We start from the raw sequence: 24,579 nt of genomic DNA on the forward strand, positions 1-24,579 counted from the left end.
AGCAGGTTGGAGCAGTGAGGGCTGGCTCACTGGCCTCACTGGCTGGCTCACTGACCCCTCTTCCCACACCAGCAAACACCGGTTGGAGTCTGGGGCCAGGGAGTAGGGTTAAATTTCCCTTCCCCTGACTATGGAGTTGCCTTGGCCTCCTGGCTGTTGCTGAAGACTATAAATCCCAGAGGCACCTGGAAGCAGGAAGATAAAGTGATGAGCAATGCTGCCAAGTCCTTCTGCTGTAATTCTATAGTGCAAATCCCAGAGACCTTGGGGGCAGCAGAAAAAGAAAGCAAACACATGGCCCATGCTTGCTATGTGCCAGAAAGCCATGCTCTAGCACCCCTGGCTTTTGTCTTGAGCCACTGCAGCCGTGTGGCTGCTTTTAATGAATCAAAAGTCAGTGTCTGCTCATTTGCTTATTGGTTCAATCTTTGCAGCTTAGATTAACCTGAAAAAACTGAATCATCTCAGCCTTGGGGTTTTTGACTACCTGTACTTAGTCCATAAGATTTCTTCTGGCCCAGTTCTCCACTTTGTCTAGGTCTCTCTGAATCCTAGCCCTATTCTCTAGCATATCTACTACTCCCTGCAAGTTGGTTCATCTGCAGACTTGCTGAGGGTGCACATCATCCCATCTTCCAGATCATTGATGAAATGTATATAGTAGTTCTAAAAGGTTTAGAATTAACTTTCAATTTCAGATGGAGCTTCTCCTTCAACTTGAGGTATTGCTTCTTCTAAGACTCTATGCATTTATTAAGAAAAGGATCTTACTCCCGAAGGGGATATTGTCATTAAGGAAAATGTCTTTAAATTCTTTAAATATGGATATTTATCATAAAATTAAAATAAATTTGCACAAACATACTGTCATTTTTATAAAAAGGGATAAATATTGCAAGTTGGGGATCAAGAAAATAACTGGTAAGTTCCAAGTATCAGGAAAAATATACTAATTTTCATCCATACCATGGAAATCTTTAAGAAAGTGAGTAGAGATCTCAGATAAAGAAGGGGATAAAGGATATGGCCTTAATATTATAGGTATTTGCAAACTAAGACCTGATCCTGCAAAGAATTATGCATGTGCTTACCTTGAAGCACGTATATATTTCCCTAAATGTTGACACTTAGGAATAGTCATGAAAATAAACTTAATCACATGCATATTTGCAGTATTAAAATCCAAAGTCCAATTAGGCTACCCTTATGTATGCTAAACAGTTATTTGCTTTTTGAGGAGTTTGAGTCTTGTGAAGTAAAGTACATAATGTGAATAGCTTGGCAGAATCAGTCTCTGAGTTCCGCAAATAAAACAACAAATGCTCTAACAAGCATTTGAAGGAGGAAGCCTCAGCATCCCTTCCTCTGAACAGAATGAAAATAGTCATTCAGGCACAGAGCTTGGTTTTGCATACTCTTATAAACATTTATAGTTACTTGCGCATGCACAATCAGACTCTTAACTTGGAAAGTACAGGCACAAAAGGAGGACGGGAAAATGAGGGGGAGTACATTTCTCTCTTCCAAGATGACAGATGATACTGTGCAGAAGCACCAGGCACTTGGAATGATGTGAGACATGGGGAAGGACATTTGAGTAAATAAGAACAGTTAAGTGGAAAGCTACTTTATTCCACATTATTTACAGAGAGACAAGTGGAATGTCCCTTGGAAATGCTCAAGAATTTTAAGGCTGAGACTGTTATTATTAGCTTAGCTAGTTTTTGGCTCTGTACCATCTTTGCGTAGGGGGGAGGCACGACCTTAACTCCAAAAGTGGTATGCCAGCCAAGATAGTATAGGTGATAAGGGGAGGGCACCAGGAGATTGGTACTACAGTGTTAGTCCTATTTGAAAGCTGAAAGATTGCTACCATATCACTGTTCTCAGGACATTCCTGTAGTTAGAGGTTCATCCTCAAATTTCTTTCACAAATTTTTCTTTCCCTCAAGAAGATGTTTTATCAGCCCCTAAATATGTTTAGCATAGGTGTTTACTATACTTAGGTATCGGTTATGGACCACCCCCCTCCCTCGGACCCTCTAACCCCTACCCCTCCAGCAGCCTGGCTAGCCCTTCCAATTCCACCTGTCCTTCTATCCACCCCAACTTATTTAGACTGCATACTTGGTGTATCTCCCGGTACTGACCATGGTATGCACAAGCACAAAAGATGTGATCTAAGATGTATGATTGGGTCTTGGGAATGTCTACTCATGCCCAAAATCTCCCCTTTACGTCCATGTGACTGGCAGGCTTTGTGGATGTTTACTCACAAGAATGTGGATTGAAATGGGAGTTAGGACAACTTCTTTTTTATTCTTGTGTATCAAAAATTCACTAACTATTTAGAGAAATGTGTAAAGTTAAAACTTTAACTAAAAGCACAAAAGTAGAGACATTTAGAATTAAGACAGACTGAGGACAAAATTCATGTGTGACACACAGGAGATCTCCATTTGTTAACTGTGATCAAGAGCAGAATTTGTACCTTTGTGCTTAATTAATTGTCATGTACCAATTACTGAAGCAATTGGTAAGATTTTGCTGATTCTGTGTATGTTGTAATTAGAGATGGGCCCAGTCTGCAGTGTTTGGATCTGATTCTGAGATTTTACAGTGATTTGTTATTTTGATTTGGTTGTTTGGCACATCATTGTTGTAAATGCCTGAACATACCATAACAAATTAAGGACAGGTTTAAAGACCAGATTTCAGAATGTTGCTTAACTCCTTGTGCCTCCATTTCTCCAACTAGAAACTAGTGCCAGTAATACTAAATTTTCTATCAGATGCCCAGTCCTTTGATCATTGCACACTTTGAATTTTCACTGGGTGCATCTACATGTGCAACTAAAGTGACACAATACATTTTGGCACAGTTTGCACCAGAGTAAACTGCTCCCGGGAGCAGTGTCTACACCAAGAAAGTAGTGATTTGAATTAGGGCAGGGCAGGGCTGAGCGTGCAGGGGTCACTGGGGTCAGCCCTGGTCTCTGGGTGGTGACATCACATGGCAAAGGGGATGGCTGGGGCATGAGGGTGCTGACCCTGTGGAGCCACGTGACTAGATGGCAGGCAGGAGTCTGGCCTCCACCTGTTCACCATTTACATGTGTGTTGCAGTTCAGTAAATGACTCTGCCATAAGAGTGTACTCTCCCCAACAATACTATCTTATGGTGGAGTTAATTAGTTTACCATGCCCTAATACTGATGCACATGTAGATGGTGATGTACCAAAGCACACATGAAGGGGCAGGTGCACCAGCAAAGAGTAGGGGTACAAATTTGTGCCACTACTACTTTTGGTGCTGCAAGCACATGCCGCTGCATGCAGGGATGTGCTGACTGACTTCTAATAAGCTTGTTTTTGGACAGGAAACGGTTGTATTTAGCTTCTTTAGTCTGAAGTCAAGTAGAAGGCAGAGTAAATTGCCACCTTAGGGCCTTTGTACATGCCACAAAATTGGCCTTTAAAGCGGGTTAAATGCCCTCTTACACCACTTTAATGGTGTTGCTGTTTGCACGTTTGGCGGCATACTGTGCGTTAAATGACTTTGGGATGCAACAAAATAAAACACCTCTGAGGTATTTTAGCTTGCTACTTTACAGCTGTGGAAGGAAGCCCCGGGCCCCGTGCAGTTCAGGGGCTGTGCAGGCAGTCCTGTGACAGCTTGTGCAGGCAGGCTCCACTGAAGTAAAAATGTGGTGAGCCTGATCTATTTTTTTTTTCCCCCCTCTCCAAGGAGCCTGCCTGAGCCGCGTGGGGGCCCAGTACTTCCCTCTGTGGCTGTGGTTCTCCAGGACTGCCTGGATTGGGTGCCTGTGGGCGGGTGCCACCTGGGGGTCCCTGCTGCTGCTGCAGAGGGAAGCACCAGCCCTCCCCCAACCTCCCTGCAGCTCAGGGACTGCTTGACCTACCAGCAGCTTGCCCTCCCCTCCCCATCACCATAGAGACAGGTAAAGATTGTGCCTGACCTTTGTGTACGTGCCATGGGGGTTTACTTCGCCATAAATTGAAGCAGTGTTTTTAAAAACTCACTGCCCCAATTTAGGGCGAAGTAAACCCCCATGGCATGTACAAATGACCTTAAAGATTAACTGAAGTAGATCTATATAGATATATAGAGAGAATACAAGCTTGATGAAGTGAGCTTCATCTCATGAATGCTTGTTCTGTCTCTCTCTGTATATATACACACTTCAGTTAGTCTTTAAGGTACAAATCTGTCCCGTTGTACAGGAAAGACAGACACAGACTCAGGGTTTTCTGAGGGTTAATTAGTTATGTGTGCTAAGTACTTTGAAGATGAAAAGTGTTTTATAAATGCTAAACATTATTAATATTAATAATCATTTTAACATTCTTTGCTTTTGTAGATTTTTCATATTCAGTAACTGCTGTCATCCAACTAATGGAGTAAAATCACTGGGTCAAACACACCTCTCACATGAATGTAAATCAGAATTACTTGCAATTCCCTGTGAAGTTAGTAAAGTTAAACAATGGTAAAGTTAATGTGAAATCAGAATCAGACTTACAAAGATTTGCCAAAACTGCATGCTGCCTGTGGCCGCAAAGAAAAATGTTATGATTATCCTATCAATAAAGCATTTCAGGACCACAGTGAGGTCCACACAGGATTAACCTTGCCCGCTACTATGTGAAGTTACCTTGTGATCCTAATAGGGGGTTTCCCTTTGTAATTTGAATGCACAGCAGCATCTTGGCAGTTTAAAAATACAGGGCAAGAAGTGTTCCTGTCTTCATTTACACATATACATGTTAACAATAATGACTTATTTTACTCTTTAATTTTTCTGTATCCATGCAGATATAATGGACAGTGACAATGCAGTCTTCCATTGAAAATTACAGATGAATGGCTAAAAGACTGTCCTACATGAACTCTTTTCCCCTTACATGCTTTAGCAGATATGGCTTATATGTACTAAAATGCCTGCCTTTGAAAACAGACCATCTGTGTTTTTTCATTTGAGCATTAGAATTGATTTTCATGCTCGTTTTGCTGTTCTTAGATACACATTTGATGCACAGTTTTTAAAACCTAGCCCAATATGCCCAGTTAGCTCCTTTCTCTAAATATAGCCAGCCCAAGTCATCCAAGATAACATTTACTAAAATGATACAAATTTATATATTACATGTGGGTGTGCATGTACACATGCAGGCACACAACGGCTATGTTAGAAGGATATTATTAAAGTTGCCAAGTCAAGCACTCAAAACCTTAGGAAATGCCAAAATTAAGGGCATCTTTACAATCTTAGTTCTTTCCTCTTGTTTTTATATTTTATGGTACAGTTTTTAATTACATTCTCTCACAGTTTTTTTTCCACAAGACTGTTGCTTAATTCAGTAAACACAGTACCATATTTACTGCCGATATGTAAACTCTGCTTTGAAGAATTATTAATTAGAATTAATTTTCCTATAGACTTCTCTATGGCACTTATCTCTATAATATCCGAATTACTACACAGATATTGAAAAAAATATTTTTTTACTGTTGAGAGATAATGGGGTGCTATAATCATCATTAGATTACAGCTGAGGAACAGAGGCAAAGAGATTACATTAAATCCGTTTTTTCAGTAGATTTTTTAAATCTACTGTTTTGTGTGCCCCATTTGAGAGACCTGAGCATGCCTTTTCATAGTACTTGGCATTTACACTACAGATGTATAAAGCAGTTCCAATTCACATCAACTGCAGCTGTTAATGGCCAACACTTCAGACCTTGGTGCCAAAAGTCAGGTACCCAGAAAATAAACACAAATGACCCTATGAAAAGATTTCCAGAGGCAGGGATGGCATGCATCATTCATCTGCCTTAACTAGGACATTCTCCTATCTCTCCGTTAATTGTTTTACCTCTTTTATGATCATCTTCTAAGGTCTGAAACACATGAAGTTGGCACCCTAAAGACAGCAGTTTCACTCCCTCATTTGTATCTAAAGGGAGGGCCATTTGTGCACTTAATGACTTGAAGCCCTAAGGGACAAGTGATATGAAATCAGTTGAAGATTGTATAACACATATATCTGAACAAGGGGACTAAATGTAAATGATGTAGGAAACCTTAATTCTTGTATTTTCTAACTTTTGAATGACCGACTGCAGCTCTGTGAGTGTTCTTTTAATATTGTTTCTTTTTTTGGTATGTGTGTACTTTCTCGGGTTTTTAAAAATCTATTGTGCCTGCTTCAGTCCCAGGCTCAGCTGTTGGTGCCTCTGCATTTTAATCAAGCAGCTTCCACCTCACCAGCAGGGACAGCACTGATAATACAGGTCAGTCAGGTTTTTTTTTTCTCTAGTCAAGTGACTAGACATCGCACCACCTGCAGCAGCTTAGAGGTGCACAGCAACACCTGTAGCATCAGGCTCAAGCATACCCAATGGAAAGAATTTCTCAAGAATTTACCTACTGAACCATTAAGGAGTCTCTGTTGATTCTGTGCAAACTGTGATTTTTCAGTGGCTTGTTGCTTAGCAAAATGTGGCCAGATTTTCACAGGGGCAGCATAAGATAAATATATTTGTGATACAAATGCTACTGCCTTGTCAGATTTCAAGTCCCCATTTCATAGCATAGGGACACAAGAGCTCCCAAAAGAAAAGGTGGTCTTAAGTTTCTAACATGCACACAATAATGCGTGTTTTATATTCTTAGGCAGAAAGCAGGGTAGATGCGCACCTTATAAACTGACTAAATCCGAGATGCATACTCACTTTCTTAAACAACAGCTTATCTTAGTTTTGCTTATTTTTGCTGAAATTTTCCAAAAGAAATCCCCAAAACCAGATCAAACCAAAAAACAAAACAAAACCCCAAAACCAAAACCAACCAATCCAAAGCTGATACTCAGAATGCATAGTTTTAGCCCAGATGTATGAAGTGTGGTAGAGTTATAAGGAATTCAGAACAGGGTCCTATAAAAAAACCCTGTTGGACAAATTTTGCAATAGACAATACTGTGTATTAGGAAAAATGTAGCAAAAAGGGAGTTTAGTGCCAAAAAGAATAATAATGGAGCTAAAAATTCCCTAAAATATTTGAGGACTGTCACAAATTTCAATGCAGCAACAAAGCTGCTTTAGATTTAAAACCAATCTCCATGGAAAGGAATTTTAATGCCCTTTTTTTGAAAACAAATAAATACACAAATAAAGTACTATCAAATGCTTGGTTTGGAGGTAGATTGATTGGGAGTGTGGGGAGAGGAGGTTCCACTTAACAATTTGTGACACCATCCTATTCCCGTTATTTATTTTGGTTGATGCTGCTTACGTCTGATAATAAGTGTTTCTCCCAAAGCGAGTTACCATGCAAAATAAAATGTAGAGGCAAAATTGCTTCTGTTTAATTTGGGACTATTTTTACTGTGAGTGATCACTTGAGTCAATATATGGGGATGCATATTAGTTTCTCATAGTCTACAAATATATAGTTGTTGGGGTTTGTTTTCCTTCATGTGGTCCAGTGGTGTCTTTCATAAAAGTTTTGCTTTTAAAAAATGCTAAACTCTTTGTGTCAAGGCCATGAAATGAGTGATATATTTTTGGAAAGTGGCATACTGCCTTAAAAGCAGTCAGATATTTGATGCTATGATGCATAGTTTTAAATTATGTTTCTGTGGAAGTATCCTGACTGTGTGAGCAACAATCATTCATAATGTAGAAAGGCTGTTCTCATTTTCCTTTGCTGTTCATTGTTGTGTGTTTATCCGTTTCTTCATTTGCAGGATTTAGGAACATCTGGTGCTTTCATTTACAGGATCTAGGAACGTCATCTTCCCCCACCCCTCTGCTTGGTTCATATTGCAGCCACTGTGTTTTATTTTTACTATAAATCATCCAACTAGAAAATGACTAATATTTTAGGGTAGAAGTAATTGAAAAGATAAGAAAGTCATGGTAGTACTCTTTTAGATCATTAACCAAATATATCCCCCTAGATTTTGTCAGTAATTTTTTAAAAAATTATTTTTGGATTCTCATAATATTCTTTCACAAAGCTATGGTGACTTCTGGTTTCAAAACTATATTTTTATATACATGTATGAGGTTTATTGGTGACTTGTTATATATTGTCAATATTTTAACAACTAACGGCATTGAAGTAATTGAAACTAAAAATACATAGAAATTATTATTATTGATAATGATATATGGGAACAAACATAGGTTCTGATTTTTTTTCACTGTCTTACTATATTTTTGTGGTAATGCAACTCCCTTCAATAAACAAAACAAAACAAACAAACAGAAAAACCTCTGCAGGAGTAACAGTTGTGAATCTGTTTGATACCTTCTAAAAAGTGGGGCATATTCATAAATGTTTTAAATAGGTTTTGTTCTATTCAGTAATACCAAGCCTGAATTGGTCTCAATGTTTGTAATCTAAGGGTACGTTCAGATGTTAAGTTCAGATCAACCTAACTAGGGTTTGGTCAATGTAAGTGCCCATCTGTGCAGGTATCTGTGGGGTTTGAATCAGGTCAAAAATAGTGGGCCTGATCTAAGTTGGTACACGTGAGTAGGTGAACTAACTTAGATTGAGAATGGGTTAACCTGATTCAGTGAATATCTGCCTGGATTTGGAGTGCATCCTTGGGGCTGGGATGGCCCAATTGCTCACCACAAGCCTAGATTGGGAATGAGTTGACCTGATCCAATCCACATTTGCCTGGATTTGGAGTGCATTCATGCGGATGGGAAGGCCCAACTGCTCGCCCCAACCCCACCCCAGGACTGGACTCTACTTACTCCCCCTGACCCTGACTGAGCTATTTTTAGCCCCTCAACCCTTCCCACCCCTGGGCAGACAATGCTTCACTTCCTCCACAGACCCACTAGTCTCCCTGCAGATATGCCACCCCCCGTCCCAAAACCAAGCCTCCTTTTTGACCCACCAGCCCCTAATCCAGCCTGCCCCTCCCCAAGTTACTTGCATTGGGTTCCCAGTGTGGCTTCCAGCACCAGTGAACATCTATACACACCACTCCCAGTCCATGATCACATGACTTAAAGTAAGCTGTGTGATTATAGACCAGGTGCAGCAAACATCTGTACACACCTTAAGAGGCTAATTGTGCACTCTGAATTTTACTCTAAAGTCAATGAAATGAAAGAATATGAATTCAGAACTAATATTTTCAAAGGTATGTAGGCACATCTACTATGCTTTAGAAGAGAAGGATATTTTAATAGGGAAGCAGATAACTGAACTTGTATTTGTCCAGTATATATAAATAATTTGTTCCTTTTTCGTCTGATTCATTACAGTTAACAGAAGCTCCTAAACTTCTATCGTTATAGCTCACACTAATTCCTGAAGACTTGATAGACTTAATAATCAGTTCACAAAAGTTCCGTACAGAGGTGTATTTGTGTTCCCCACTCAAAAGGGTGCTACCAGTATCACATAATGTTAAGTAAGTTAAGCATGTTTTGCTTGTTTAAAGTAATATGTTTTCAAATATATTCCTGTCCAAAATAAAAACAAAAACAAAGTATTGTAATGAGCTTAGAGCTTGTACATTCACCCTTAATCAATAACATTAGCTCTGAATCAGATTCTAATAAACCCCTCCCAGTGCAGCATGTTTTGAATTCTGAATTTTGAATTCTGTCAAAAATCTTAAAAATAAAAAAATAAATTAAGAATCAGATTGTTGCTAGTGGGTTGAATAAAATGACTATGGTCCTATAACTTTTTCACATATTTCAAAGAAGCAACAGTGTCATTTTATCTCATACACAGGCTTCAGCACAGGAAAAAAAGATTTAATTTAAATGAGGTAATAGATATGATGGCCACAAAGAAAACTTGTACCCAGGATATCTATCTGAAGCATTTATATTGCTGTAATAGATCATGGTGAGCCAGGGTTCAGTAAATATGTAGTTAATAGACTTGGTATGAGCTACCTTATTCCTATGCAGAACAGTTATACCTTATAAAGCCTTGTTCTACAGTTCTTACTTGGTTTACACTCATTATGAAAAATTGATTTCAATACAAAAATGAGTTGGGATACAATAGAGGTCCTTAATAATGTCCCATAAGTATCTGTGGTGAAGAGAAGTTGCTAATCATGTAAGGGCCTAGCTTTAAGCATGTTCCTTGAAGGGTTGTTCCAAAGGTTGTGATTTATATTACATCTTCTCTATAGACTGGAAGTGTCTGAAGTCCATGAAGTCCAATGAGTAGAAAAAAATCTGAAAAACTCAAAACGAGAGAAAGGGAAAAAGAAGGAGGGATTTGTGGTGAGAGTGGTTTTGATTTACAGTACTACCACAGACTGTGGGTGTTTATTCTCTCAGTATCTCAGCTCTATATCTGTAAAATAGGAATAATAATAATATCCACTGTCTTATTTTCACCTGTTGTCTGTCTTGTCCGTTTAACACTTTAGTGATAATACATTTGTAGAATGCCTTGTACAATAGGGCCTGGGTCTCGGTTAGGGTTTGAGATACTATACTCATATGAGGATTATATGAGGATAAAGAGGGGAGCAATGGAGAATACAAATGAGGATAAAGAGGGGAGCAGCGTAGAAGACATTGAGATAAAATAGTATCAGGAATCAGTGGAATAAACAGTTTTAATTAGCATTTAAATTTTAAAAATATCTGTTAGTTTCTGACGGTTTTGATGTGTTAGCATAAACTATTTTGGCTGTTCAGTGAAATAATCTATTCCAAATTGGTTGGTGGTTTATTTCTCAGAGCATAACTTTAATGTTAATAAAAGTTAATGCATAACTTTGTTAATTTTTGTTAACAACAAAATTTGTTAACAAGATTATTATATATTTGAACAAAAAACTATTAATGCAAAACAAAGTAAAAGAATGGTATGCTTCTGGACTTGGAGTTAAAACCTTCTAAAATCTCTGTAATATTGTTTTTTCTTGGGATAAATAGGAGTTGAAAGAAACATTTTCTAAGGCATGTTGCACTTTTTTAATATGTGCCAATAATATTGTAAAAAGCATTTTAGTGCATTCTCATAGAAGTGTTTATGAAACTTCATAAAGCATAAAGTCTTGTACTGATGCAAAGGTAAGGAGGAAATAGTCATTTTTTACTAATATCTTGTTATATAAAATCTATAAACACTATCTTTGTTGTTAGGTAAAAATTTAAATATAGATTTTATGTTTGAAAGAGCACTTTTCTAATTTTCTAGCTTTTTTAGCTCTACTATTGTCAGTAATAACTTAGGATCACAAAGAGAGAACTATTCATTCATATTTGAAGTAAAATGAAGATTTACTTTTCCAAAAATATATACAATGTTTTTAAAAATTATTATTATAGCAAAATACTGCAGGCCTCTGGGAGAAAATCCTCATGCTTTCAGTGAGGTTTGACACACTTGTTTTTTGGATACTATAAAACTGCTATCATGAAAACAATGCTAATAGGAGTGAACAGTAGCAATTACAATCCAGTTGTCTAAACTTTCCAGAATTTCAAATAAAACTGAATTTTAAACACATTTTTGGGAAAAAAAATTAAGTCAAGTATAGCTGTGGAAAATTCATGAAGAATGAAAATGTATTCTACTTTATGTTCCAAGTTTAATGTGTAAGCAAACTGTGAATTAAAGAAGAAGACGTTGCATATTAACCACTGATCAACCTTTTGCTATTGCATTTCTGTTTCAGAGTGAAAGGAATAGCAAAATAAAAATTTGCAGTGACTATAAATAATTCTGAATATTGGAAAATGCACAAAAAACAGTCTTAAGATGACAAATCGCTGAAACTTTAAACAGATTACTGAAGTTAGAAATGTTATATTAGCTAGGATAGCACTATTAGTACAACACTATTAAATTTTTAATAAAATTCCTGGATTTTAACAGTTGCAAACATATTACATTCTGACAATTTAATTTCATATAAGTAGCCTGAAACTGTAGTTTTGCAGACTTTAATATTACCCCTGATGTTTGCTTTATCTTCTCCAGATGTAGTGGCTCACAAGTGAACAGCTTGATGCATAAAGACATATGGTGTTATGTATGTAAAATAAGTATATTCATTTTTAATTAAAAGTATTTATATACCTGAACAGACTTTAAGAATTTTTTTTTGTTTTTTTTTTTAATTTTTGTAAGTTCAGAATAAACAAATAGGGGGATATTTTCAAAGGTTTGTTGCACACCCAAATCCCACTGAAAGTCTATGGAAATTTGAAGTTTGAAAATCTCCATAGTTACTAAACAACTAAAATACTTACTATGATTAGTAGGGAAAATTGACAAGTGATTAGAGAGATGTCTATAAATAATAACATGAATTATATTTATTTTTTATGATAATTACCTGTCTTAACCACAGCTGTATACTTTATATCATGTCTATTTTGCCTCTACCTTTTGCTGTTTATTAATGTATGTTTAGATTGTAAGTTTTTTGGAGGAAATGGCTCACATTTCCATCTGGATTCTGTAAATCATCCAACATCTGCAATACCTGAGGAGGAGGAGTAATAATGATAGTAACAATAACAACAATGACAATAATGCCATTTTAATGGAGAGGATTATTTCTAGAAATCTGAATGCTATAATCATTGATTAGTTTTGCCATTTAAATTTGGTGATCATGAATATAATTTCCAAACTTTGAGCAAATATATCATCAAAGTTATTGCTGTGGATTTCTAGCAGAACAATTTTTAGCAGGCACAAGTAACCCAATATCCATTAAAATAAAAAAAAAATGGCAGTGAGAGATACAAAAAGATTAGTTTATTCAGGCTTTCCTTTTACACTATCAAGATCTTTAAGGGCAGTGAAGTGTTTACTAGATTCTTCTGTTGTAATTTTGTTAGAGATATGTTGTAAGAGATTTTACCAAACTGGTACCTAAGCCAAATATGGTCAGTTTAACCCATCCATGGTAACCATGAAAGGAATTGATTTTCATTTTAATAATTTTGATCATATCTCAAGTTTCTTTTTCAGTTTTAACTCAGTCTTTACTGCTACAAATTCCCATTGTTTTGAATGGTACTCTGAATGAATTAATGGCTGACCTAGGACTAGGTTAAAAAAGACTAAAATCCTCAGGTTTTGCCACTGATACATTAATTTATAATTACTTCCAAATGTCTCAGCCCAGCAACTTTGGGCACTTTTACATGTGCTCTGACACATTCTGATTAGAAAGCATCCGAGCATACTCTACTAATTGAGCCTGCTGCAGCATGCTGCAGCATCTTGCGTATTCAGGATCCCCATGTTTCAAAATGGCAGTGGGAGTGCTTTAATGAATAAGCTTTAGTTAAAGTGCTCACACTGCCATTTGGAAACACAAGATGCTGAATACATGAGACACTACAGGCATTTTAATTAAAGCAGCTCCTGCGATTCGTTCTAATTAAAATGGCCCTTCCTCCCACCTCAGAGCACAAGTGTAGGGTTGCATTTTTAAAATTCAGTCGTCTTCCAGTCCATCTTTAGTGAGAAGGTTTTTTAAATCTAACCTAATCTCTTTGTCTATACTCTTCTGTTATTCAAACTTTTGTGTTCACTAAATTAATGAACTAATCCAATTATATTTTACCTAACAGATTATATGCCACTGCAGTGATTGAGACATTGCTGGTGCTCTTATATCTTCTACTTTGTTTCTTTAGCGTGTTGTAGGGTTTATTTGTTTTGTTGGTTATTTTTATTTTCTTTACTTTTTTCTTTTCTTTTTTTTGTCAGTGCCTTATGATCGTGGTATGTTAGTGTGGTTGGAATCAATGTTTTTGTGTGCTGTGTGGAAAAATGGCTGTGTGCAAATACAACTGATTGGCCTCAATAGGAATGCATGATTACATTTCTAAAATACACAGAAAGTTGATTTAGAAGTTGAAAGTCAATAGTACCAAAAGTCCAGAAGCCAAAGCTGAGGGTCACAATACTGAGTTTCAGTCCAATTCCAATGTATCATGCCAGAGATCAAAATGGGTGCATGGTCAAAGTGAGGCCAGAGGTCAAGAGCCAGGGAATCTAGTACATAGGGTAGGGTAGGAAAGAGCAAGGTACTGGGGTCCAAGGCAGGAACAAGTTTGGATGCATGGATGGATACATGGAAGGAGGTTACAATGCCAAGGCAGGACAGAATGAAGCAAGGTTTCAGCTATGTAGATGAAAGTCAGAGGTTCAACACCAGAGTCAGGATCAAGAAGGTAATAAGGAATCAAAGCCAGGAGGTTCAAGAGAGGAGCTCTTGATACAGGAGTCAGGTAAGAAGATCCCAAGTAGGGATACCAAGATGATTATTAGAGGCACAGAGCCTTGCAGAAGGTGGGAGGGTTTTATAATACTCCCCTCCAGGCTTGTGGCCCTTATTGTCCTCCCAAGTAACCTGTTCCCTTATTGCAAGGAAATTCATGAGATGCCTTGGCTGAGCTAGAGCAGGTGCATGGTTAATCTCCCGATGGTGTCACAGCCTGGTCCTTTGCCTGTGGGTGCTGTGGGTTGGGGTTAGAATCCCAGGGGACCTGACAGAAATGTCTCTTATTTCTCTCAAAGACTAGGTGGATTTGGGTGTAATCTGAAATGAAACATTTCACCACATATTAGAAGGTTCATCAAGGATTTGGTTTAAAGTGAGTGACCACCCAAATGTCCCAGGCATAATATACACAAAATCAGAACTCTCTTTTTCTAACCCCTCCTGAGAAACGGTATTCTTTCCTTATCTGAAGTAAGTCAAAATGCAGTGCATTAGAATACAGTAACTGACTGCTTAAACTAGGTCTACAACACATGATCTAATCTTGGGTTAAATCTTGGCTTTATTGAAATCAATCACTGTGTGTTAAATGTTTTGAAAATGATTTTCTGGTAAAAAAAGGAGCATAAAAAGAAATGAAAGACAGTACTTTCACTGCAACAGTGGAGAAATAAGTCATGTATCAATAGATTTGTATAATGTTGCAAAAAGAGTTATAAATGGTAAAGGATTTATTTGACACTTTTTCGAGGGGGGGGGGGGCAGGATGTTCCAAAAGCAAGTTCATTAGAAACACTGCATGCCAAACCATTAGAGAACCTCTTCCTCAGTATCTACTGAATCCAAACAAAACAGCAGGATCATATCTTTTTTTAATCATTCTTGGATGAAACATTGAATAACATGTTTGTGTTATGGGAAGGCCAAAACTGACACAAAACTAGTGTTGTAAACTACAGAGTGGGGGGAAAAAAGTTAAGCTCTAGTCTTGGAGATATGTCAGATTTATGAAGTGACAGGGCTTGTGCAACAATTTGGAAATTCTCAACAGGAGGAAATGAAAGAATCTGTTCCTCCTATATTAGCTTGAGAACACCAGAATAATTCATGTACCTGTAAAAGACTTGTCATTCGCTGGAACATTGTTTCCCAAGAACTATGACCTTCACACTGATTCAGGGATTTTAGAAGAAACTGTCAGACAGAGCAAACTGTATGGCTACTGAATGAGAGAGAGAAAAGCTAACACCCAGGAGCAGGGCACGGACAAATTGTATGCTGTTCAAGTCAGTACAGCTGCTTTATCATTTTACTAGACCCTGAGTATCAGAATCAATACTGGGCTTGTGCTTGATTTTTAGAGAGGTTAAGCTCTATGGTAAAAGATTCAGAGGGGCTTTTCTTCTAAAATGTAATTTCTGAATCTGTTGAGATTTTTTTGCCTCATAGCTGTTAAACTACTGAGCTTTTTTCTTCTCTGTAGTTTTACATAACTTGTTTCATTTTTTCCAACTCTACTCTTGCCATTTTTTTCCTCCTAGATATTAACCTTGAATTCTTTCTTCCTTTTGTTCCCATTGGCCTTATATGGAATCTTTTCTTTTCTCTCTCTCTATGCTCCTTGCTTTCCACACATTCTCTAGTTTAGTATTCCCCTGACCAATTGGTTCCATTTTCCATGTTCTTTGATCAGAACAACTAGGAATACCACTTTTTGTGCCACAGGTAAAGTCTATCATAACATACATCAACTATACTCCTAACACTCATTGCAGCCTCAGCCTGGAAGAATTGGAAAAACAAGATAATTTAATCTGAATATCACAACAGCAGTCTGATGGGGGCATCCATAAGGTAGGCTTTCTTTAAATGCACAAAGTGGTACCAGTATTTGTCACTGGGAGATTCATATTCATAACTAGCTAATAATAACCTGATTTGGTTTCATCTGCCACAACTTCCATGCCTTATGAGGCTTTCAGATCAATTGGTGCAAGATGACTTGTGAGTATCATTGACAATGTTAAAGGTTATGTAGCCATCTGCTGAATTGTCTGATGAATCTGCTTCTGGGCTATGATTATGATCTTCCTAAAGCTACTGTTGAATGTTTTTTTTCACCACTTCCTCAATTAGACCTTGACAATTTGGGGCACTTTTACATGTGCTTTGGGGGTGGGGGGGAGCTTTAATTAGAGTGGTTCTGAGAGCCATTCTAATTAGCGTGCCTTCAGCGTCTCGTTTATCAGCATCCTCACACTTCAAAAAAGTGGTGGGTGTGCTTTAACTAAAGTTTATCAAAGGAGCTTTTGTTAAAGCACCCTTCCACCATTTTGAAGTGTGAGAATGCTGATACACGAAATGCAGAAGCTGCTGGAGCATGCTAATTAGCACACTCCAGTGGACTTGATTAATCAAGTCTGGTCTGATGCACTATAATTACAGTGCGTCGGAGCAGCCTCCCAGCAGGTTTACAGGCACCCCCTGTAGTTACATTTACTGTGATTTCCACCAGGGAACGCTGTATCCCATTTCTCACATCTCATTTTTCATCACAATGTGCCACTTCCAATTGCTCCAAAGTTATACCTATCCTCTTATCCTCTTAGTGATGTTTATTGTTTATGGTGTTAAGGTTCTCTTATTGGCCACATTATTCAAGATGCTCTAAGTTTTAAATGGATCTTCCATGAATAGTTTTCCATTTTTTAAACCATTGTTATTGAAACTTATTTAAACTTACTGACATTTCTTCCCTCATATGTTTCCCTTTGATATTATTTTATATTTTTCAGATTCCCTAGCAAGCTTTGTCAGGAACTCTCTTCATCATACTATAAACATTTTTAGGATTTAGAATTAGGCCTGATGACAGTTGTCTTCTGCTTTAGTTCCTGTGATAGAAATGAGTAAATGTACTTAATATTCATCACTACACTAGTCATTTTAGGTGCATCTTAGTACCATTTAAAGTGGCCTAACATTTTTGGAAGGATTATAGTAGAAGATAACTGTATTCCTTTATAGTCTCTCTTCCCTTCCCTTCCCCCAAATCTTGTTGCTTCTGTGCCTTGAAGACATTTCATTTTTCTCTCTCAGTACCTGTAACAATGGCTATTTCCCTTTCTGTTACTGTGAGATCTGGACATGATTGTTACCCCTGGTTGGATTTTTCCCTGTCACTCCTATTTTTAGTAAAAACAAATTTTAAGGTCTTCATTTTTCTCTCTTCTGCTTATTTTATTCTTTCCTCTTTTTGAGACTCAGGCACTTAGTTCTTCAGCCCGTTTCCGGAGCTCATCTGCTCCCTGTACACTTTCTTTTTAAGTTCTGTTTGGCAGCACAGCCTGTTCTAGGGGCTGCTTTCTTCTTGGGTATGAGATAAACTCTTTCCTCACTGTAATGTTTTATTTATTCTTTCTTCCTTTATTGCTTTCTTCTCTGTCTCTGGAGGTGGGATCCAGACATCTCTGACACTATGTCATGTTTTAGTGCAGATACATCTACTCATAATGCAGAACAGTAGTTATTAGTTTTACCTAGGAAATAACAAAGACACAACAGTACAGCACATAATACGTAACAGGACAGTGTAGCGGCTTGCAACCCAAAAATATGATCTCCATTCTGAAAAGCAATATATTATTATGGAATATTTACTTGCCCAGTCAAAATGTGCTAATCAAACTGAGAGCAGAATTACATGAAAGCAACATTAGATTGGTCAACGCATTATTTTGGATGGTCCAGTTTAAATTCAAAAGCTGTGAGTGCATGCCTAGACTTGTTAATGTGCCTGCAATTGCTTCTGGTTCTCATTGGAAATGGGCTTCATATGTTTGGACAAAAGATTCCTGCTAACTTTTCAAAGGACAAAACTGCTGCTATGAAAAGCACATCGATTGCTACTAGTATAGTTCTTAACTCACAAAGGTAGAATATCAGACCTTCCAAATATCATTGAGCATTTAGCTTATCAGTGTGCTTATACCAAATACCAAAGGAGTTGTTATTGCACTTCAACTGACAGCATTTAGCTGTTCAGAAGCGTTCAGAGACTTTGAACCCATCAGTATTACAAAAATAATTATTCAGATACAATAAAGAAACAATTTGATTTTGATTTTATCATGGTACCATTCAAATAATAGTACAGAAATGCCCAGCTGGGTTTTTGTTTTAAAAAGCCTGATGAGTTAGATTTAGGTTTTTTCTTTTTTCAGACCCCAAGTAGAGAAACAACTGTAAGTATAACAAGATAGATAAATAAAATAAAAACAATGAGAGCAAAATGTTTAAGAATAATAAGTATTTCCTCTTAACAAGCCTAAGAAGAGATTGTAGGAAAAAATACAGGAAAAAATAACAGTAATGAGAAAAGGTACATCTTGTTGTGACCTAGGTTCTGAATGTAAGTGGCAAATTGATTGGGAGATATGTAAGCTAAATGTGGTTTGTAGAGAATAAAATAATAATCAGACTGAAAGTTCAGAAACAGTCTGTTAGTAAAACATGCAGAGTTTATGTCCATTGTTTGATAATGCAGGGACCGGCATACACTATTGAGCCTATATCAATATCTACGAAGCTGCAGGGACCAGACTCGAAGGAAATTCTGGTCCTATGGAATTAAATGGCAAAACTCCCATCCACTCAGGTGGGCAGCTTTTCCACCCAGTATTCCTTGCTTAAGGGAAGGGTTGTCCTTCCTGCCTGCTTGCCTTCTCTTTATACTCCCTCCCTTTCTCTCTCTCCTTTTTTGTCAAAGATTAAAGGAAGGGGCAAAAGGGTTGCAGTATTTGTCCTGCAGTGTTTAAGGGGGAATAATGATGAGCCACATTCAACTCTTACACCAAGGTAAATTAGAAGGAACTCCATACAAACACTTGAATTAAGTCCATCAATTAAAATACTGCACTTTCTCATATACAACATAGCCCAAAATAGGATGATAATTTTGGGTTAAGGCAGAATGAATTAAAAAATATTTATTCAGAGTTATAGCCACATAGAGAAGACAGAGAGCCTAATTTTTAGTTCACTTACTTCCCTTTCCTGTGTAAATAAATGCTGAAACACTGGCTGCTGCTGAAGACTGGTCTTTATGAATGTATCTGTGATTTTGAAAAGAATTAAAGAGTTTCTGGTGCTTAGAAGAAATAAGACTAGAAGCAGCTAACAGTCAGCAAAATTTCCCTCAGAAAGGTTAGCTTGATTAGTAGAACAACCAGACTTTTAATTGACTCAGCTGCCTGAATAGTAATGATACTGCTGCTGCACTGTGGGTCAGTAATCAAAGCAGGGTGCTGCTATTTTGGACAAAAAAATCAGTCTCCCCATTTAAGACATGTATCCCAATTTTATGGGACTGATTTTTGAGGAAGAAGGTGAGTGTGATGCATAAGTAAATATGGTACATTTAAACAGGAAAGGTAGCTCCCATTTTACCAGCTAAGGAGGAAAGGAACTATGGAAGGGTATGTCTAAGTCATGCAACCTAAGCCAATACTTTTAACATTTCTACTTCCTTAACCATTGATTAGATAAATAAGAGTATAAATGAGAGCAAAATTGATCCCTTCTTCTAATTCTAAACTGTAAATTTGTTAATTTATTTCTATATGGGGAGGGGTAATTAACACAGTACTGCAATCCAGCAGTTTAATGCATTCTCATGTACATAGGCCAAGTTATAGTTCCTCTGAGCTACTCTGTAGCTGTTTTCTAGAAGTGTCTAGGGGAAAATAAAGTTGAAGTTGTTTACAGCTCCTGGAGTTTTGCTACTGTTCTAGGCAGCCCTGTGCTGTGATTATTGTCTGTGAACTAGTAGGACTGCTGTTTTGACCTCTATCCTGGTCTGAAACCAAATGATTTAATCGATTTGAAGTTTAAAATGCAAGGTTGGCTCCTTGGGTTTGGGAAAATTGGTTCCACTCCTCCCACCCCCTCCCAACCACCTTTAATGACTCTGAGGAATTCAGTAGGGATCAGTATTCAGACTTGTTGTATAAAATAGGTAAAATCCTACCCTCCATCTACCCACTTAGGCTAATATGGCAAGTTAAAGGACAGTTGACATATGTATCTTAAAGGATGCAGAAGTTAGAGACAATAGGTGAAACCCTAGCATTATAGAAACCAATGGCAAACTACAATTAACTTCAAATAGGAGTTCTATGTTTTCTATTAAAGGCACTGTTTACATTGCCCTGTATGAAATAAAGGGGAAACATATTTTATTCTCACAGCATGTAGAAAAAATGATGGACCCCATTCAGCTCTTATAAATACCAAGGAATTCCACATAAACTACTTGAATTAAGTCCTATGGATAAAGTATCCTTCAATATGAAGGGGAGTTCTCACTGTACTAGCCAAGAGAGTCTTAGCAATAAAATGGATTTCTAACTCCAGGGAATGACAGCATGGCAGAAGATTATTTCAACTCCTTCTTTCCCCAAATACCTGATAGCTTTTTTTTGGAGCACCTCTATTTTTTGGTTTCACCTAGGGAAAGGATATCTATCCCTCTAGCCTAGGACTGGTTAAGTGCTATGTTCTAAAAACACAGCAGTATTCTGTACTTTATATCACTGATAAAAGTTCAAAATAAATCTTCTAAACATTATATTTATAGACAGCTATCAGGCAAGAGTACCCCATCACTCTTAGAAAGCACAGCAAGAGAGTGCAAGTAAGTTGATGGGGTCTGTTTTCTTTATAGGATTTTATGTGGCATTTGTACACTATGATTGACTTACAAACATCAATATTTTATCTTCGCAACCCCTATGAATTAAAAAAGTATTCTTATTGAAGCTATGCAAATAATGAATGTTTTGGTTCCCTGGAAGTTCTGAAAAACTGGGTGGAAAAATCATTTATGGGTGAATCAAAAACATTATTTTTCATTTTTTCCTGTGGGGGGTGGTGGTGGGGGAGGGGGGATATGGGAAAATTAAAGAGTTATTCTCAAGTATATCACCCAAAATCTAAGAAATACAAAAATAGTGAAACCTGTCATAACTGGCTGCATGGGAACTGCCTAAGTGTGTGGAGAAACCTCAATTTTTCAAGTCCTTTATCTTAACTACATGCTTATACCCTGCTTGCACAGAAGTAATAATGAACCCTGACAGCTGCCATATATCTGTAAATGGGGACCTACCTTAAATGTGATGAGACAAAGGGATTTTTGCAGGTTGCTCATGGCACCTGGAGGCAATTTTGCAGTATTTTTGTGGTGAGCCCCCTCACCACTGATTGGCCAAAAGGCTCCAGCTGCCCCACCCCGGTCACTGACTAACCAAGTGGCAAAAACTGGTATTATTAAATAGCAAAGTCAGTGTAAATATCAAATAAATTACTGCATTATTATAAATCTAAATTTTAAATTTAAATATAAATTAAAATATATTATGAATATAAATTTATACACAATATGAATGATAACTAACATCATCATAATTTATCATTAGCTTTCTACAGAAAGTTTAGTAGCACTAAATAATGCTAACCTTGATGAAAACAATTAATGTTACTTGTAAAACACTATCATACAGCATCCACCGGCAGTTGCAGCTGACAACCTCTGTCTCTGTGGTGTGAACACTTGTCCATACTCTGAGATCACATATTCTGCATTGACTGAATTGGTTGGAATGGTAAGGCATTATTTTGCCAAGTTTTAGAGATGTGGAAACTAATCAGAAACAGACTCCCAAAACACACTCGTAGTCAAAGAAATCTGGCACTTTGACCAAGTTCATGGAAGCAGCATGTTCCTTGTCATGCTCTTTCTGCCATCCAGGGATTGATTTCAGTAGCTGAGGGTCAAAACTCAAAAAAGGCACCTGATTGGGGTAAAAAATGCAAACAGAACTAAAAAAGGAGGCAGACAGTTGTTTAAACTGCAGTGGTAAGGACTGATAGCACTTTTAGTACTGATTCAACTTTGTAGCTGTTGCCTGGAACAGTTCTTGTCTTCACTGATTTTCATGTAGACAGTTTGAAAGTTACTTGGATACTTGGATGCGTGTCTTCAACCCAGCTTATCAAATCCATCAATTTGTGTGCTTTGTGGATTAAAGCCTGCCAACTTTCAAACCAAGCTAGAAGGTCCATGAATCAGATCACATTTTCAGTAGGGGTGTGCAAAGTGAATCCTATTCGATTCAGATTCGGATTTGGCCCTAATCAGGGGCAGTGATTTGATTTGGTGATTTGGATCACTGTCCCTGATTCGATTCAGCCGAATCTGAAGATTCAATGCTGACTTGGAAAATCAGCGATTCGGACATAGACACAGCTATAAATGTTTTTTTCTACATACCTTGAGGTAGCAGGCACAGCTCGTGATTGCTGCGATCCTGGGGTACATGGAGCATCCCACAGGAGTGGGGGTGGGGGAGGTGGGCCCTCTATGTGCACTGTGGTGAACCTGGAAGTGGACCAGAAATACTTCTGGTCCACTTCCAGGTCTGCTGGGGAGTATGCTGGTGGCCCCTCTGTGCCTCCCTGACTGGGCGATTGGCCACAGAGGGACCCCAGGTACCCCCCCCCCCACCTGCCAGACCCAGGAAGCATCAGTCATCGAGCCGGGGGGGCATGGGAGGGCCCCCCAGCATGCTCTCTGGTGGACCCAGAAGTGCTTCTGGTCTACTTCTGGGTCTGCTGCCAAGCACACTGTGGAGCTCCTCATGCTTCTGTGGGACACTCCATGTACCCCAGCATCACAGCACTCATGAGCCTCTGCTGCCTAGACATGTGTAGAAAAAAACATTTAAAGTTGTGTCTATGTCCAAATCTTTCTGAATCTCTCTGAATCGAATCAGAGGGTTCTGGTTTGATTTGGAGAGATTAAAGTGTCCTCTGATTCAATTCAGATTCAGAGATTTGGCCACTATATTGGGTCAAATCTCTGCTGAATCAGGGACCAAAGCTTTACACAGCCCTAATTTTCAGCTACAAACTTAACTTGATCTTTAACATTGCCCTGTTGTAAGAGATCACATAGTTTAAGCATTTACTGTATGCTGGGTGTGATTTCAAGCTCTTAGCACACAAATTGTTGGTAGTACTTCATATACTTTGCATGGTAACAAACTACATGAAACCATTAATTCCACCTTGTAAACACTCGCTCTGGTGGAAGTGACACAGCTGTAGTAGATTCCTGCTTTGACTAGTGATGAACTCCCGGTATCAAAGCTTACCGCCTGGACAGTGTTTGAACACTTTTTAAAAAGAGGAAACCAGGCTATCCACATCAGGAAAATGTGTGCGCTAGATATCACTTATTAAAGAAAGGATGTGTGTGTTGCAGATGACATGAATTGCACTGGGCATCATTCCATGGAGTGCATCAGAGAAAGCTTTGGAGACGTACAGACAGAAATGCTGAGATCTTGTTAAATTCTAATCTGTAGTTTACAACAACCTTCACTACAGCTTGTGCCATGGTATAAAAATTGACAGACATGAGGTGAACCAGCTCTGTTTGAAAAACTGGCAGGTTGTGGTCTGTCCCACTCCCAGGCACAAATAAAATGTGCAAAACATAGTTATCTTGGGCATCTGTTGCTTTGTTTGCTACAATTGAGATTGATTCATATTCTGTCAATGCAGACTTTGTAGAGTGAATGTGTGAAGCAATTACTCCTGGTAGATAATCTTGGCAAATCTTGTTCACACATTGAAAACATCTAGCATTTGGCACGTGTTTGTTCAAGTAGTCCCTTAATTTAGGGTTATCAATTTATTCCAGAGGAATGTTGGTGGCTATGAATGCCTCCACTATCACAAATGTAGCTTCCCTTCTTGTCAAACTGATTTTAATAGTTCTTTTAAATATCAAGGACATAGTTGCTTGTTTCTTGCTCTGACCTTCAGCTTTTGTAGCAGCTTGTCACTTTATATGTGATTCGGACTTTAAATGCCAATCAATGCTGTTTTTCTTTGACACATCCAGAGTCATGTTGCACAATGAATGAAACAATTTACCACCATCTGCATGCAAAGGCCCTACAGGGAACTGCCTTACATGATCATGAGATGAAATGCATTTAGCTTTCTTGGATTTTTTTCACTCATCATCTTCAGACTTCAGCATTTCTGTAGCATTGCATCTGGTTTCTTCAAAGATGGTGCTAAACCTTTTTGCTTTCCTGACTGGTAACTTCACTGAATCTACATCACTAGTTCAGTCCAGCCTCTCACTAGATTCATAGATTCATAGATGTTAGGGTCGGAAGGGACCACAATAGATCATCGAGTCCTACCTCCTGCATAGGCAGGAAAGAGT

The 24,579-nt window shown here is 38.0% G+C and overlaps 1 protein-coding gene across 17 annotated transcripts in view; it reads left to right on the forward strand.

The window, feature by feature from the left end:
• NRXN1 (neurexin 1) overlaps positions 1 to 24,579 on the forward strand; it is a 1,211,846-nt gene that overhangs the window by 16,207 nt on the left and 1,171,060 nt on the right. Inside the window, exon 3 of one of the 17 annotated variants that reach the window (XM_025201976.1) lies at positions 4,837 to 4,916. The exons of the other annotated variants lie outside the window; for them this stretch is intronic. Within the exon in view, the coding sequence (XP_025057761.1) occupies positions 4,837 to 4,871 (35 nt within the window). The 3' untranslated portion in view covers positions 4,872 to 4,916. Of the gene's footprint in view, positions 1 to 4,836; positions 4,917 to 24,579 lie in introns of those variants that run through there. 17 annotated transcript variants of the gene reach the window in all.

The sequence above is a fragment of the Alligator sinensis genome, unplaced genomic scaffold, assembly GCF_000455745.1.
Source record: "Alligator sinensis unplaced genomic scaffold, ASM45574v1 scaffold131_1, whole genome shotgun sequence".
Classification (NCBI taxonomy): Eukaryota; Metazoa; Chordata; order Crocodylia; family Alligatoridae; genus Alligator; species Alligator sinensis.